Source organism: Aspergillus nomiae (genome assembly GCF_001204775.2).
Source record: "Aspergillus nomiae NRRL 13137 chromosome Unknown contig00031, whole genome shotgun sequence".
NCBI lineage: Eukaryota > Fungi > Ascomycota > Eurotiomycetes > Eurotiales > Aspergillaceae > Aspergillus > Aspergillus nomiae.
The window spans coordinates 11,891-29,934 of record NW_015378086.1 but is presented as its reverse complement, the minus strand read 5'-3'; the positions used below and the strand labels follow the sequence as shown (position 1 = coordinate 29,934).

At 52.1% G+C, this 18,044-nt stretch overlaps 3 protein-coding genes across 3 annotated transcripts; all 3 read left to right on the top strand.

Moving 5' to 3' along the window:
* Positions 1 to 1,183: 1,183 nt before the first annotated feature.
* On the top strand, positions 1,184 to 3,780 carry ANOM_003137 (uncharacterized protein; the record flags this gene model as incomplete). The annotated part of the gene is made up of 5 exons (XM_015548394.1): positions 1,184 to 1,944; positions 2,009 to 2,098; positions 2,152 to 2,369; positions 2,432 to 2,821; positions 2,888 to 3,780. The coding sequence occupies 5 exons, from the start codon at positions 1,184 to 1,186 to the stop codon at positions 3,778 to 3,780; spliced, it is 2,352 nt and encodes a 783-aa protein (XP_015410352.1).
* Positions 3,781 to 5,098: 1,318 nt separating this feature from the next.
* Positions 5,099 to 9,595, top strand: ANOM_003136 (ABC bile acid transporter; the record flags this gene model as incomplete). The annotated part of the gene is made up of 3 exons (XM_015548393.1): positions 5,099 to 5,398; positions 5,451 to 7,877; positions 7,946 to 9,595. 3 exons carry the CDS (start codon positions 5,099 to 5,101, stop codon positions 9,593 to 9,595), a joined length of 4,377 nt encoding a protein of 1,458 aa, XP_015410362.1.
* Positions 9,596 to 10,321: 726 nt separating this feature from the next.
* Positions 10,322 to 17,820, top strand: ANOM_003135 (type I polyketide synthase; the record flags this gene model as incomplete). The annotated part of the gene is made up of 8 exons (XM_015548392.1): positions 10,322 to 10,763; positions 10,820 to 10,937; positions 10,995 to 11,111; positions 11,167 to 11,186; positions 11,238 to 11,632; positions 11,680 to 11,716; positions 11,770 to 11,802; positions 11,858 to 17,820. 8 exons carry the CDS (start codon positions 10,322 to 10,324, stop codon positions 17,818 to 17,820), a joined length of 7,125 nt encoding a protein of 2,374 aa, XP_015410353.1.
* Between the last annotated feature and the right edge of the window lie 224 nt (positions 17,821 to 18,044).

The window sequence follows — 18,044 nt, the reverse complement described above, 5'->3', positions numbered from 1 at the left end:
ATTCGTGGCAGCTTCTGCGGGCGTGCATCCGCACCCGCACAAACGTACCCCTTGACTTGCAAACTGTGACCCGTATTGAATCAAATGGCTAGATGAGCCACTCGCCTCGGTACCTATATTGATGTTTCAAGCAGAACCCACTGGAATTCCAGTGTGGTGGGAAGTACCGGCATACCGGGAAGAGCATGAAAAACCCTGATACCCGGTCCATCGGCAAACCTGCTTCCTCGGGTGTTGATTTTGTTCTTGTTGAGATCGTCCGATAAACACCGCCGATCATGGTTCTATTTGAAATTCCATATGGAGCTATGACTGCTGGGCACAGTGGGCAGTCTGTACTATCGACAACTCAAGTGGATCTGCGCCCCACCGTGCGGACGGATCGGCCCCCAGGTTAGGGTTCCATTTGCTGGAAGCCCTCGCTCATGTTCACAGACTTTTCATGGAAACGTGTATTTTTCGCCTTTGAGGTGTCTTGCCCATACCTGTGGTGGTATGCAAGGAGCTGTTATTCCAGACAACAACAGAGCAGGGCCAATGGGAGGGTACTGAAACTGTGTCTGGAGTACTCTGGATAGCCTGCGTGTCTCCACTGCCCCCACAGTTCAGCTGAAGAAATGCCGCAGTCGATGATGCCGATCCCACCCAAGTTGGCGCTGACTCGTACTAATGTCTGCAACGTGATTAGTATGCTGGAGACGCCGGGAGCAGCTCGATCGGCGGAAGAATCATCGCTTCTCCCTGGATTGGATCTTATCGTCTCAGGCAGGAGGAAGAGTGGATCAACATGCCGCGCATACATGATACAACAGATCAGCTACCCAATGAACCGGACACGCCAACCCCCCTATCTGGGTCGACGATCCACAAATGACGGTCCATTCATTACCTATCGCATTTGCCCGATGATGTATGGCCATGGTTGTCATTTACCATGGAGCGGTGGTGAGGACCTCAGAGAGGGGAAGAGGGGCTGAGCTGAGCTGACCCTGGTGATGCATTCTGTCTTCTCATGGCGTATCGTGGGCTGAAATTCGAAAAGCTTAGAATCTTATTGGTACTGGACGGTATAGCCCGTCTTTCTCTCGTAGAGCAGACTTAAAAAGGTGTTCCCCCCCTCAGGCATTCTGGCGCCTTAGCAGAACTCGTTTACTTCAGCCGTCCTTCACACTCAGACATCACCATGACGATCAAAAAGCAGAAGCGAACGGTCGATACAGACAACATCCAGGGCAGCATTTGGCCCCGCCTCCCCAAGAATAATGAGTCCTATCTCTTCTTCAAGATTACCAACAAGGAAAGGTTCAGACAACACCTCCGAGGCGTGCTGGACCGAGGGTTAATCACCACCGGTACTGAATGCGAGAAATACCTGAGAGACATTGGCGAGTTTGAAGAAGCATGTGCATATTCTCGTCGTGCGGTGCCCGAAAATGAACGGCTGCCCTTCACAGCGATCAATATTGCGTTCACTCATATGGGATTGCTCAAGGTTGGTGACTCTCTCGAGATCCCCTTAGGTCCCTCACGGTACGTTCTAACATCATGGCGATCTTCCCAGGTGGAACATCCAGACGTCGAGGTGAATTATGCCATGGCCCTAGAGGATGATCCCGATGAGTATTGCCGGGATCGGCTCAACGAGGGTCTTTTTGAGAAGGGCATGTTCGATGACCTGGTCTACGAGTTTGCCGATAACCCAGAGACTATGGATCCTCACTTCAGAGCCCCTCCCGGGAATGAAACCAAGACCGGGCTCGACCGTTGGAAGTGGAGAGTGGATGGTGTCTTCATTGTCGCGGCCCAAAGTGCGACAGCCCTGCGTCGCAAGATTGCGGATCTCGAAGGGGCCTTTCATGTTGGCGAGCCGGATGAGATCAGTATGGAGGTCGCTTTCCGCAAGAACGGTAATGTTCGCCCTGGTGCGAACCGTGGAAAAGAGCAGTATGCTTCCCTCCTTGCTTCCCCATTCATGTAATCGGGAACCGTGCTAATCTTGGTTCTCTAGCTTCGGGTACGAAGATCACATCTCTCAGCCAAAGATTGAAGGCTTGGATGAACCCCCGGCCGAGGGGGAACCTCAGGCCTGTCCTCCTGGGTATGTCAAACCGGTGATTTGTCGGTCATCCAGTGGTTACTAACGGATACTAGTTACATCTTTCTCGGGCATCAGGGCGATCCAGACCGGAGAAGAAGCCCCAAGTGGGCCAAGGAGGGTAGCTACCTGGTGTTCCGGCAGCTCGACCAAAAGGTGCCTGAATTTGAGACTTTCCTCGAGCAGAAGGCCAAGGAGATTCCAGGTGACAACTACGCCGGAGAGAATGGCCCAGAGAAGCTGGGTGCCCACATGATGGGACGATGGAAGAGCGGTGGGTCTATGATTTTGATATCATATCAGATCCGTTGGGACGAGAGCTGATGCATGAGACAGGAGCGCCCGTCGCCAAAGCCGTCGACCAGGACGACCCCAAATTGGCTTTTGACAACAAATTCGACTTCCGACCCAAGAAGAGCATTAAAGGGTGCCCGTTTGCGGCGCACGCCCGCAAGATGCGGCCGAGAGCCGATAAGAAGAAAGACCATGGAACCGAAGACGATGGTGACGATCCAAGATATGCCACGCTTCCAAAGCCAGGCGCCAACGAGGCGTTTGATATTGGACAGATGGAGGACGCCAGTGTCATCCTTCGTCGGGGTATCACCTTTGGTCCTGAACTGACGGAAGAAGAAAAGCGCCAGAAGAAGACCCTCGAGCACCGTGGTATCTACTTTACGTGCTACCAGAGTCTCATTCGGGATGGGTTCAACTTCCTCATCACGCGTAGGTTTTCCCATTTCTACTTAACGACCTCCCATCTCCGCAAAGATGCTAATTTGATCAATACAGGCTGGGGCAGTAACGCCGGCTTCCCGGAGCACAAAGACAAGACCCATGCCGACGGTCCTGGTATGGACCCCATCATTCGCCAGAGACTCCGTGAGGATCATCCCGAGGATCATATCAGTCTGTACGATGGAAAGGATGCGTCCAGGACGGTTAAGGTGGACCTTGGGGTTCCCTGGGTTGATCCGAGAGGTGGTGAATACTTCTTCACCCCTTCTCTCCGGGCCTTGAGGGAGCACTTCTCAGCCGACATTGTAAACGCACAAGGTCAGGACGAACGTCCCGTGCAAGACCAGCTCCCGGAAGACCCGGTGGTGAGGGATCTACGTGAGAAGGTCGAGGAGTTGGAGCAGAAGAACCGGGCTCTTCAAAACATCGTCCGGGACCGCGTCGACGATATCGGCACCTTGCACGACCAGTTGAAGGAGCAACAAGAATTGCATCGGCAGGATCTGGAGCAGATCAAGAAAGGTACTCTCGTGGGGTATGCCGGGCTGATCCGGTTGGACTTTTTAAGCAAGTTGGAGGACGACGATCTACGGGAGTTGAAACACCAGATCATCCGGGCTCTGGGCCAGTTGGCAGGAGATGTCGACTGGAAGCAGTGGCAACGAATCATTGGCGATCTCAACACCCGGTACGGATTCCAGTTAAACTACGGTCATGGGGGGCATTTCGAGGGAGAACATTGGAGGAAGTGGAAAGAGATCCAGTATTCGACCAGCGCGTCCGACTACGATCGCACCGTGGCCTTCCGCAACCGAATGGGCCAGTGGTGCAACAATAGCAAGTGGAATGCCGCCGGTGGAGATGCCGGTGGATGTGCCTTGATGTGGCTTACTTTTGTCATCCAGCTGCACGATGTGTTGCGCGTGTACCGGCCAGAGATCTTCTAGGATGTTGGGTAGTTAGGGTCCCTAGTGACATTTATAGATCAACCATTTCATCGATGCTGTAATAAGAAATCAAATTGCCCTCACTTGCCTGCTGCATTTTCTCCCCAATGAAGGTGTCGAGGTTTACACGTTCTTCTGCGCTTAGCAGACATAGTCGATCCTCAATCGTTGTAAAATGACCAAAAAACCTTGGATCAATGAACTTCCCAATAGATCTCATCAAACATGGAGCTGTATCTTGAAGCAAGGCAAATCCAACAGAGGCCGTCCAGTCTCCAATGAACTCTCCATGACAATGGATAGACGCTGGGATTGTGACAAAGATCCGTCGTTGATTTTTGTTGCCTCGCAACCCTGGAGTACTTCGAAGAAAATGCAAAACCTTGGCATGAAACGAACCAAGAATTGATCTAGATCGGACTCCCAGTCTTCTGGACGCTCCACTAAGAGTGGGAAGAGGGAAACCTTTCATGCTACCTTTCATACATGGCTTTGCGGCGCGACCGGAAAATCCTTCCATTCCGGGATCACGTGATGCGACCCTCGGTCAACATTTATCGAACCCTGACAGATAGCATATTGACCATAAGAGCGACAGAGACAGCGAAGCGGCATGATAGAAGAACATAGAAAAGGTACCATCGAGAGTACCACACATAGTATACACGCCAAAAAAGGAATGTGATAGAGTACCAACTCGGTACATATCTATACCATATAGTATGTTGTAGACCAGAAGGGTATACCAGGACCCAGGATATATAAGGACACCCATTCTCGCACTATTCGTTTAGTTCCCCGTCATCAATACAACTAGTTACTACAGAGTTACCTTGGACAAGTCTTCGTGTCTAGGGAAGTGATTCGCGTAAGTAATTTGCATACGGGATCCGCTAATTGGCTTAAGGATCCAGGCACGAAGCCCGGGGGTATTGAACTGCTCGCAGACCAGCCTTTCTGTTAAGCCAGCGGGGGTCGTGTATATATTGGTGCACGTTAGTGTAGGGCCGCCGGTCGGGGTATTACGGGACCAACCGACCCAGTTGAACTCCACTGCGACGATGTATCCCCTCGCACTCTCATCCCCCACCGTCATTCTTCATTTCTCATTGTTCGAATTTGTGAAGCGTATTTTCCGGTCTCAGTTCTTTCAATCGCAGTGAGAAACAAAGTTCCTCCGGGTGAGCCACGTTGTCATTGCCAAGAGGACTCTCGTATCGCTTGGTCGCGGACTGTTGACACGGCCCGCAGCAACGGACACCAAAATACTGCCTGTGCGGCCGCTGGCTGAACGACGTGACCGACAGGACATGTCACCATGATTGGTGTCAAAGGATTATCCGTGTTTCTGCATATTATCGGAGCAGGACTAGTACTGCAATTGAGCTTTCCTGCTCTGCGACAGGTCGCAGCAGGTGTCTTCACGCGTGTGAGCCGCACACGGTATGGCGGCCGCATACCGACGGAGAAGGATGGAAGACTTAAGATCCCACCGACCAAGACAACCTGGTGTGTGCTGATATGCATGGCGTGTGGTTGCTTTATCGCCTCCCTGCGTGTTGTTATCGCAGCGAACAACGGGTTCTTACTGGAACGCTGTCTACAGTTTCTGACTTGGGTAAGTCAAAGAAAGAAAGATGCTCGTGGTGGCATATGCTGACGTCTAGAAGACTGCCATGCTGATGCATTACACCACGCTTGTGACTGAGTCAGTCTACCACGAGCGATATTTGATCGGATTGAGAGGATGCCTCAGCTGCGTCGTAGTAGCATTGCTCTCTGTAGTTGAGCGGCAAACGGGCGAGAAATTAGAGAAGTCCAGCAAGGCTCTGCTTGTGATGGCGCAGATTAACCAATGCATCGCTGGGATATCAATCTTGATCAGTCTGTCGTTGCCGCGACGTTCCCGTATATTCCGGGACGGAAAGGCAGTTGATGGAGAAGGCTCATCTTCCGTTCTGGGGCGTCTTTCTTTCTCCTGGGTGAGCGAGTTGGTCGCACTGGCTGAGGCCCGAGGTCGGGTTACCGTGGAGGATCTGCCGGAGCTGGATGATCGGACACGAGCAAGGGTTCTAATGGAAGAATTCACTCATGCCGCGTCCCAAGATGCATCGCCTCGTAGTCATGAACAATCCATACTTAGGCTGTTGCTCCGTTCCCATGGCAAGTGTCTACGCAATCAAATTATTCTTTCTATCCCGCTGGCGGTGGTAGCGTTTACGCCACAGTTCGCATTGTGGATGATGCTGCAATTGCTTGAAGAGCAGTCAGCGAGGCAGTCAGAGAGTGCCTCGTTAGTATGGTGGGCCTTGGTTTGTGGCCTCACGATTGGCTTCTCCGCGTGGCTCGAGAACTGGCTGTTGTGGCTGGCGATGAATAAGATCACGGTTCCTATGACACAGCAAGTGACGGCGATGCTCTACAACAAAGTCATCAGTCACCGTCAACCGACTGAAGATAGTCTCAGTGATCAAAGCGTAACAAATCTCATCTCCATGGACACACAGCGCATTGCGGGCGTGGCAGGATTTCTCTATTCGAACGTCCTACAGGCAATGAAGCTCATTGTCGCCAGTACCATGCTCGCACATTTGTTGGGATGGAAAAGTTTACTGGGAGGATTATCCACGCTGCTCTTCATTACGCCGTTGCACCGGACCTTTCTGCAGAGGTACGGTGCAGCAGAGCGCGCCTTGACCGGTCTTCGGGATAGCAAGATGGCCGCCCTGACCGAGGCCCTACAATGTATCCGACAGGTCAAGATCGCCGCATTGGAACAAAAATGGGAGGGTAAAATCAACCAGCTTCTGGACCAAGGGCAGCAGGAACACCGCACGGCTTTCCACTGGTACTTGATGAATTTGGCTTGCCATCTCGTAGGACCTGTTCTAGTCTCTGCAACGGCTATCGGGATCTACACATGGATACATGGGAATCTGACTCCCTCTGTGGCGTTTCCCGCTCTGTCCCTGTTGGGGTACATGCAGTTCATCCTGGGGCTCATTCCGGACCTATGGTCTGGGATCGTTGGTGCCAGGATCAGCTTAACGAGGATCGGCAAGTTCCTTGCAACTGAGAAGCTCCCGTCGACCACCGTTCCAGAAGAACATATAGAGTTTCAAGGCGCCACTATATGCTATGACATCTCCCAACCAGCTCAGCACTCAGGAACCTTGCACGATGTAACGGCCAGCTTCCCACCGAATGAGCTAAGCATCGTGACTGGTGCCACGGGAGTGGGGAAGAGCCTGCTTCTACGGACAATTCTGGGGGAATGCCGAATACAGTCTGGGATCCTGCGACGTCCGGTACCAGCTTCATATGATGAGATATATAGAGAGATGGCAACTGCACGAGGGACGTGGGTAATTGACCATGCTGTCGCATTTGTCCCCCAATTTCCATGGAATGAAGCTGGCACCATACGGGGAAATATTCTCTTCGGCCTGCCTCTCGAGCCAGAAAGATATCAATCTGTGCTGTATGCCTGCGCGTTGGCAAAGGACTTAGAGCATCTGGAGCATGGTGATCTGACTGATATCGGTCCAAATGGCTGTAAACTGAGTGGGGGACAGAAAACGCGCGTCGCCCTTGCGCGAGCCCTATACTCTCGGGCGGGCATCCTGCTTCTCGATGACATCTTCAGTGCTGTGGATATTCACACCGCGCGGCATATCTTGGTCCATGCTTTGACTGGAAAACTCGCTGCAGGCCGAACGCGAATTTTGGTGACCCATCACGTTCAGCTCTGTGCCCCTAAAGCTAAGTACATTATATCTCTCGATAACGGCACAGTTGCATTCGCAGGAAAACCATCTCATCTACTGGACCACAGCCGCGAGCAGAATAGAGATACACCAGATAATGAACACAGACATGAGATACATACGTCCCACCCGATACCAGCGCCACCTTCAAATGAACCATTAGCTTCCGGGAAGGGAACAGGGAGTGCTTACATGCAGGATGGCAGTCCACGACAGAATCTCGTTCAACGAGACATTTTAAAACACTACGTTCAGACCAGTGGTGGGTGGAGGCCATGGGCTGTCGTAGCGGGGTGCTATATTACCTATAATGGTCTTTTACTTGGCTTGGTATATACCCTGACCCGTCTGCAATTGATCATGTTGTTATACTCACTTGGCTAATGCTGTGAACGTAGTACTCCTGGGTGCGCCTGTGGACCGAAAGCGGATCAACGGCCACACCAGACCCTCGCAGAATGGCATATCACACGCTTGGCTATATCATTATCGCAGGCGCCGCATGTGTTATGGGAACATTGCGATGCTACTTCGTGTTTGATGTGTCACTCCACGCCGCAACGAGGCTATTCCGCCAAACACTGAATGCCATTCTACGGGCACAACTTCAGTGGCTAGAGTCGGTACCTCTAGGAACCCTGGTCAATCTGTTCGCTTCGGACTTTTATCTTATTGACTCACGACTCGGATTGGATCTCATTGGCTTGTTCAGTGCTTCCATGGACTGTGTTGGTGTGATCATGGGTGCAGTACTGGTTTGTCCGACGCTGACAATCATCGCTGCGATTCTGCTTTGCGCCGTGATCTGGTATACTAAGCGATACGTCGTTGCAGTCTGTGAAATTAAGCAGCTCGAGGCAACCACAAGGGGCACAGTATATGAGCATTTTGACATGTCCTCACAAGGGCTCAGCACGATCCATGCATTCTGCCGGACGGAAGACTATACCACTGTGATGCATGCAAAGATTGACCAACAGGCAAAGACCTCTTGGTATTTATTTCTGCTCAACCGATGGCTGACGTTTCGCATCAATGTGTTGGGCACGCTCTTCTCATTATGCACCCTTTTCTTCGTGGTTACGAGCGAATCCATCACGGGCTCTTTCGCCGGGTTTGCCCTGGTTTTCACCAACCATCTGTGCCATGCGCTGGTCATGCTAAGTCGGACGTATGCGACCGCAGAGATGGATTTCAGTGCAGTGGAACGAGCCATGGAGTATACTGAGGTGCCCACAGAAAATAGTGCAGGTGCAAATGCTCCCGACGGGTGGCCGACGCAGGGGAGATTGTCTGTCAGGAGTCTAACCGTAGCCTACGCGCCGGATCTTTCGCCAGTTCTTCACAATATTACTTTTACCGTGGAACCCGGACAACGCCTTGGAGTCGTTGGACGAACCGGAGCAGGCAAATCCTCGCTTGCCCTGGCACTTCTCCGGTGCCTCGAGGCGCGCGAGGGGGCAATTTTGATTGATGGTATCGATATCAGCACTCTGAAGTTGCATCATCTACGCAGAAGACTCGCAATGATTCCACAAAACCCCATTCTTTTCACGGGCACCGTCCGATCCAACCTGGATCCATTTGACCAATATTCCGATCGCTGGCTAGTGCAGGCGCTTCGACGGGTCGCCTGGGACAGGCCGGAGGCGCTCCACACCACCGTGTCTGAAGGAGGTTCCAATCTATCCTGTGGTGAACGCCAGGTTCTCTGCCTTGCGAGGGCAATGCTGTCAGACCCAGCTGTGCTCGTTATGGACGAAGCCACATCTGCCATGGATCACGGCACAGATCAGTTGATCCAGCGCTCTATTCGCTCGCAAATCGGAGAAATGAACCCGACCCTTATTGTAATCGCACATCGTCTGCAAACGATCGCCGACTTTGATCGCGTACTCGTGCTCCATGAAGGAAGGGCAGTGGAATTCGGGTCTCCCCAGGAATTGATGCAGTCCCGAAACGGCCTGTTCCGACAGTTGGTGGACGGCGATGTGGATAAAGAGAATCTGTATAACCAGATGAATCTTGCCGGCAGCTACAAGTCATAGTAACACCGTGACCATTATTGATATCTACTTATTTTACTTTGTCTAGAAGTCAGCGCACCGGGAAGATCTCGGCGCGGTATACGTGTTTTGAATTCCGGGGCGGGTGACTTGATGCGTAGACCTCGCCCTCAGCCCATGTACCCGAGAGAACAATTCGTCAGATCGGAACCGTGGCAATCAGATGCTACGATGGAGAAATGGGTCGGGCGAATGCGGAGGTCCAGAGACAAGCTCCACTCTTCAGCATTAAGAGTGGAGAGCCAATACGAGAAAGATCATCCTTTCGGGAATCAATCACCGAGGACCTTGTCTCCTGCATTAGCATGGACTATCAGCGCGAGAACCCCGCGCGAGATATGGCGGGGTATCTTGCTCGACTCTTGTCGTTGCAACTGGCTACTGTATAGATCGGTCGAAAGGGCTGATATCTGGTGGCTGAGCCTTGTTCAAAGTTAAGACTTCTAGTCGGAGGACAAGGCGCGGAATCCAGCATCCGACCGATGCATATCATGGCCAATCCTCGTGCGCGGAGTGTTCTTCACACATGTCAGGATGCAGATCCTTGATGAAACCAAGCAAGCCAAGGGATTCGCCAAGAAAATGGCGAATGGAACCAGTCGAAGTGGGATACAGTGATGGGCTGTGCCTGTTTATCTACCCGTCCACCTCTAGATACCTCAACTCTCGATCAAGCATTGTATCTCACATACCATATCCGCTTGTATCATGGCTATGACACCACAAACCTCGGACTCCTCCCTGTCGGGGGGACCCATTCGATCCATGCAGGAGCCGATCGCAGTCGTTAGCATGGCATGTCGATTACCGGGACACAGCGATTCCCCGCAGAAGTTATGGGAATTCCTGGTGCAAGGAGGTGTGGCACACACCAAGGTCCCAGAAACACGATTTAACCTGGACGCCTTCTATGATGGGTCTGATCGACCGAAGACAATGCGCTCTCCCGGCGCCATGTTTATGGAAACTGTCGATCCAGCGAAGTTTGATGCATCATTCTTTAACATTTCAGCGCAGGAGGCAACGGCCATGGATCCTCAACAACGGATCATACTGGAGGTTATCTATGAAGCATTGGAGAATGCCGGCCTCACACTGGAGTCGCTAGCGGGTCAAAGGTATGGCTGCTTCGTCGGAGGTCACCCTGGAGGTATTGAAATATCATCCCCCATTTAGGATAGCAACTCCATGCTGATACTCCGCCAGACTACTGGGACGTGTTCGCACGGGATCCAGACTCCAGACCAGTCAATGCGGGCATTGGTGGCTCCGGCACAATGTTGAGCAATCGCGTTAGTCACTTCCTGGGTATTACAGGCCCTAGGTATAGTTTTGTGCTGCACCCGATTTTCCGAGTACAGCGATGCTGATACAGAAGCAGCATGTCCCTTGATACCGCATGCTCCAGCTCCTTGGTAGCGCTAGACATGGCATGCAAATTCCTTCAAACCGGCGAGATTGACGGAGCCGTCATCGCGGCATCCAATCTGGTCCTGCAGTAAGCCATACTCGCATACACATAATCATTCAAGAGACGTGCTGATAGAGGATAGCCCCGAATATGGCTGTGATAGTAAGTAAATCGTAAACGCTGGCAGATTCAGCGACTGATGACTTGGTGCAGCTGGACCGATCAGAAACACCCACTCGCCAACCGGACGCTGCCACACATTTGATGCCAAGGCAGACGGGTATATAAAGGCCGAAGGAATCAATGCAGTGATTTTGAAACGGCTTGATGATGCCGTACGAGCTGGAGACCCAATCCGAGCGGTAATTCGAGGGACCGCGAATAACCATAGCGGTCGCACCCCAGGTATTGCGTCTCCCAGCGCTGATGCCCAGGCCGCTGCGGTGCGCACTGCATATGAGAATGCCAACATCACTGACTTTTCTCTCACATCGTACCTCGAATGCCATGGAACTGGTACATTGGCTGGAGACCCAGTTGAGGTGGCTGGCGTCTCCTCGGTCTTTGCAGAGTCCCGGGCGCATGATAGACCACTGCACATTGGATCGGTACGGAGATCGTATCTTTTTCTAACAGGCACTGACCGGCTCCTTAGATCAAAAGTAATATCGGGCATTCGGAGACTGCTGCGGGTTTGTCCGGCTTGATCAAAGCATCATGATCTTGGAAACCGGGCTCATTCCAGGAAATCCGACTTTCGAAACGCCTAACCCCAACAGTAAGTCAGACGCCGTGGAAGGGCCTTCCTGAGAGAGTGTGCTAAAATCAGACAGTCGACTTCAGCGGGCTGAAGGTGAAGGTTAGTCGCAGTGCCATCCCTTTCCCCAAGGACGTCCCGTTTCGACGTGTAGGGGTGAACAACTTTGGATTTGGTGGCAGCAACTCTCACGCAATCTTGGAGGAGCCGCGAGTTGTTCAGTTGGATTACTGCCCAACGCACAAAACATCCTACACACCTCCTAGTCCGGACTGTGCTGTGATCGAAGCTGCTGCCAAGCAACCATATATTCTATGCTTCTCGGCAAACAACCAGAGCTCCCTCAAACGTTACATTGAGGAGTTCTCTCAGCATTGCGCCAGCCCGAGCGTACACCTGAACGTCCGAGATGTGGCCTACACACTCGGTGTACGCAGAAGCCAGCACTTCCACAGAGGCTACCTCATCACCGATAATCTCACACACATCGACCCGACAAGGGTAGTCTATGGCAAAAAGAGTGTCAATGCCGTGAATGTTGGGTTTGTTTTTACCGGTCAAGGAGCACAATGGCCGCAGATGGGCTTAGAGCTACTGGCATCATTTCCGGTGGCCAGGAGGTGTGTGGAAAAGCTGGACAAGGTCTTGCATCGTCTGCCCAACAAGCCGACGTGGTCATTATATGACGAATTGACCAGGCCATGTAGCCCTGAGCATATTCGAAATCCGGAGCTGAGCCAGCCACTGGTCACTGCGTTGCAGATAGCAATGGTCGAACTCTTCCGCAGTTGGGGGATCTCGCCAACCAGTGTTCTTGGCCATTCCTCGGGCGAGATTGCGGCTGCGTACGCGGCTGGCTACCTCACCGATGCTGAAGCGATCGTTGTCGCATACCATCGTGGCATGGCGTCTCAGACGGGGAAACCAAACGACACCCTGCCTCTCGGGATGCTCGCGGTGGGGTTGGGTGCAGAGCAGGTCTCGCCATACCTGGATGGGTTGGAAGGGGTCCAGATTGCCTGTTACAATAGCCCTGCAAGCGTGACCTTATCTGGGCTTTCCTCGGTGCTCGAGCAAGTGAAAGTCAGACTCACGGACGGTGGAGTGTTTGCTCGCATGCTCCAAGTCGACCTGGCGTACCATTCCACATATATGGAGACAATTGGTGACATGTATGAGCATCTGCTCAACCGGGACCTCCCATCAATCGCGCAGGAATCCCCACGGTCTGGCGACGTCGCAATGTTTTCCTCGGTCACTGGATCCCAGCAAGAGGTCTGTCCGGGCATTAAATACTGGAAGAGGAATATGACTTCTCCTGTTCGCTTCGAGGATGCGGCTCGTGCTATGTTAGGTGGAAAGTCGTCGGCCACTTTGTTGGTTGAGATAGGGCCTCATGGTGCGCTTAAAGGACCCATCACACAGATTCAAAGGGCCCTCGAGGGGACAGCAGCCAAAATTCCGTATCTTTCAGCACTGAATCGAGGCTCCGACTCAATTCATCACACGCTCGCAGTCGCCGGCCAACTCTTTCTGGCGGGTGCTCCCGTTGACCTTGAGAAGGTGATTTCAGACAGCAAAGAAACCCGTCCCATGGTGATCGTGGACCTGCCAAACTACTCTTGGGACCATTCCACACCCTACTGGTTCGAGACACAAGCTAGCAAGGACTGGAGGTTTCGCCCATTTGTTCATCATGACTTGCTGGGAAGTAAAATCCTCGGCACATCGTGGCTCCATCCCACATTTAAGAAAACCATGGATCTCAGTCTTCTCCCGTGGTTGAAGGATCATCGAATCGGGACCGACGTCGTATTCCCTGCATCAGGATACATCGCAATGGCAGTCGAGGCAATGTACCAGACCGGATGCATGCGTAAACCAAACGATCCATTCCCACTCTCCAACGAGCTAAGCTACCAATTGCGCAATGTCCGATTCAATGCAGCGCTTGTTTTGGAAGAAGAGGTGGAGAGCGAGATCTATCTGACAATGAGCCCATTCCCGGGAAGCAATGAGAACTGGTTTGAGTTCCTAATATCTTCTCGTAGGGATGGTGCCATTACAAAACATGCAGCTGGATTGATCCGGCTCCAAGAGCCTGTCCTTGACCCGGCTGATGAGAAAGATATTGCACCATTCGAGGATGCCTCTCCCGGGCACTTATGGACAAAGGCTTGCGCTGAGCTTGGATACCATTATGGTCCCGCATTCCACCTGTTGGAGAAAGTGGAATCGCGTTTTGGGCAGCGACGGGCTCGCTCGTTAATCACACTAGCAGACCCTCCTTCAGCTCATGATCCTCAGTCTTTGTATCCCGTTCATCCCGCTGCGCTGGACGGTGTATTTCGGGCCGTTGTACCTGCAGCGATCGCTGGAGACCGCAGCAGAATGGCTGAGACCCTAATTCCCGCCATGGTGGATGATTTTATTATAAACCCCACTCATCGGCCAGACGCAGGCATCGCCGTTGCTTCCAGCTATTACTCTGGGCGCGGGAGAGAAGATACGGAGAAGAGCTATCTTGGAAATACTTCCGTATATGATTCAACTAGTGGCGCTCTACTGGTTCGAATGACCGGATTATCGAGTCATAGGATTGATCTAGGAATTGATCCGGTAAATCGACATACCCTCACCCAGGATGTCCTGAAGCCGGATATTTCCACGCTGAACGAGAAGGCCATCCAGGAGCTTGGACGAGGGCACACGAACCTCACTCCAGTGCTTCTGGATTTAATGATGCATAAAAAGCCCTCCCTGAATGTGCTTGAGATTGATTTGGGAACTCGGGAACCCAGTAGCGTCTGGCTTGAATCCCTGGAAACGGGCGCTGAGTTGCAATGCCAATACCGTTATCTGGCCCGCGATGCCACAAATCTTTCTGCTGTGGAATCGAAGTACCGCGATCAAGCCAATACCTCCTTCCAGCTTCTGGATCTAGAAAGTAGCCACTTGGGTGTGGAGAATCAGGAAAGCTTTGACTTGATCATACTCAAGGCCGTCTCGCCGTTGCCTCCCAGGTCAGTCGCCGTAGTGGGAGCGTTGAAAGACCTACTCGCACTTGATGGTCATATACTGGCAACCGATTACGCAGAGACGAGCCTTAAGCCGGAGTCAGAATCCTCGTTGGTTCATGTGGTTGAGAATGTGACATTCGCAAAGGTGCTCTCCATTCCATCCGAACCATGGGCAACCTTTTTATGCAGACCACGAGTACTTGCAGATCGCGCTTCTGCAGTAGCGAAGCAGCTGCATATCATCTACATGGAAGAGAATACTGTCCTACCGCGTATAGTGGAACAATATTTGACAGCAGCAGGATGGCAAGTGACCGAGCATCAATATTTGACTGCAAATGTCCCAGCCGGGGCGCCTGTCCTTATTCTTGACGAGTTGTACTCGCCCCTTCTTGTCCACATTAATGAGGCACAATGGCTGTGCCTGCGCCACCTCATCACCAGCGGCTGTAAACTTCTCTGGGTCACTCGAGGCGGCCAACTGTCTGCCTCCGAGCCAGGTAGTGCCTTAGCTGCTGGGCTTTTCCGCTCAATCCGATCCGAGGATCCCGCGGCAACACTAATGACCTTGGATATGCAAAGTCAAGATGTATCAGCGGCGCTGGTTGCTCTTCCTCTGGTTCTTGAGAAACTCCAGATGCGCCAAGCTGATTTGGTGAGCGATAGCGAGTATGTGGAGAAAGACGGTATCCTACACATCCATCGGGTTGTACCCTATCATCCTCTAAACCACGAGATTAAATCGTGGAAGGAGGGTTTTGTGCACACATCACTGTCCACCGATGGTCCTATCACACGTCTAGTAGCTGAGGAACTCGGTACTCTAGAAGGCCTACGGTTCGTCCAAACTCCGGACGAGACCCTCCCTGACAATCATGTTGAAATTGAGATTCAGGCCGCTGGCCTAAATTTCAAAGACGTTGCTGTTACGATGGGCATAGTACCCGAGAATGAGCGTCTACTCGGCCTGGAGGGGTCAGGCATCATCCGTCGAGTTGGATCTAACATTGATGATAAAACTATCATCGGCACTCCTGTCGTCTTTATGGAGAAGGGGGCCTTCGCCAACTGCATCCAGGTCCCAATTGATTTCACACATCGTATCCCAAACACAATGTCCTTCAGCGAGGCAGCTACAATTCCAGTCGCCTTCTGTACGGCACTCTACTCCTTGTTTGATATGGCAGACCTGCAACCTGGACAGTCCGTCCTTATTCATTCTGCGTCTGGTGGTGTTGGAATTGCTTGTATTCAATTAGCTCAGTATGTCGGAGCGGAGGTCTACGTGACCGTCGGTAGTGATGCAAAGCGTCGCTTCCTACATGACACATACAAGATCCCGTATGAACGCATGTTCTCATCCAGATGCTCCAAGTTTGCCGCTGGGATCATGAAGGCCACCGATGGGAAGGGAATTGATGTGATCGTGAACTCGATCACGGGAGACTTGCTCGATGCCACATGGAGAGTATGTGCCGCGGGTGGGACTCTGGTTGAACTTGGCAAGAGAGATATGGTGGAACGTAATACTCTATCCATGGAGCCTTTCGACCGGGGTTGTTCATTCCGTGCTGTAGATCTCTCCCATCCACGACTGTTACGGAAATTGCCTAGGTATGTTCCTTTCGTTTGCATTGACGGTCGCTATACTTACCCCAGCATCAGTATCCTTCGCCGTGTCTTTGATCTAGCAAGCAAAGGCCATATTCACCCTATCAATCCAGTGACAACCTTCCCCATCACCCAGGCTGCAGAGGCCTTTTCTTATATGCGTAGTGGAAAGCACATTGGAAAGGTTGTGATTGACGGAATGGCTGCCGCGGAAGGGATGTCAGCACCGGTACGCCCTCTGCGCCAGGATATAACATTCAATGCCGGATCTGCCTATCTCATTGTAGGTGGTCTCAAAGGTTTGTGTGGTAGCTTAGCCTTGCACCTGGCCCAGCGAGGTGCCCGCCATTTAGTGGTGATGTCTCGTAGCGGGTGTGCGGATTCTCGCTCCCAAGCAGTCATTTCCAATTGTCACTCGCTTGGATGCAATGTATATGACTGCCGTGGTGATGTGTCACGCATCTCCGACGTGCGACAGGCTTTTCTCCAAGCCCCTGTCCCCATCAAGGGTGTCGTACAGGGTGTGATGCTCCTGCGTGACCGACCCTATGAGTTGATGACGATCAACGAGTTTCACGAATCTATTCAGGGGAAGGTCCAAGGCACATGGAACCTGCACAATGTTTCTATCGAAATTGGCCGCGAACTAGATTTCTTCCTCCTCCTTTCTAGCATCTCCAGCGTGGTGGGGAGCCCAGGCCAAGCAAACTATGCCGCTGCCAACAGTTTCCTTGACTCTTTCGCTAGTTATCGACGCTCCATGGGGCTTGCCGCCCAGACAATTAACCTGGGTGTGATAGAAGACGTTGGAGTTGTGGCAGAATCAGAAGATCTAACTCGGCGTCATGAAGCATCCAAGGAGTTGATTGGCATCCCTGAACGTGTGCTTCATTGCATGGTCGATACTTCACTCCGGCAACAGTTTCTTCAGCATACCCACCAGCCAAATTCAGGGGCCTCAGAATTCCCAACTCGACTCATAACTGGACTCGCGGTGCCTCAAGACCCAGCTCAATCTGGCCTCCGATTTGATCCTCGCTTCCGTGGACTGTTTGTCGGGAATTCGAACTCTCAGGCCAATGCAGGAAAGCCAACTGATGAACTCGGTGCCGCACTCCAATCGTTCCACGCGATGATTCGCGCTGGTGCCGCGGCCGACGAACTACACGAACCGTGTCTAAGCATCCTCGCCACTCGGCTGGCGCGGATGTTGCGCTATAATGAAAACCAACAGATTGAGCCTGGGCAACCGCTTTCGGTCTATGGGCTGGACTCGCTCTCCATGGTGGAACTGCGGAATTGGATCAAGGCCCAGATGGGGGCTGAGGTGACAACCTTTGATGTCCTTAACGCCAATAGTTTGATCATGTTAGCACAACGGGTCGTGAATAAGTTACGCCGTGAATAACTAGTGACGGGGTAGTTCCTGGGATACTTTGAGTCCACGCTGATCTATCGGAAGTATCCAGGACTTCGAATGATATTGACTGGACTTCGTCGAGAAGATCCTGGCTCAAATGTTGTACATATCGAAATTTCGTATAGAAGACCACAGCTCCACATATTGAAGTTCAAAGATTGACATACTTCACAAATGGGCTGGTATGGGTTGACACTCCTAATGACCAAGTT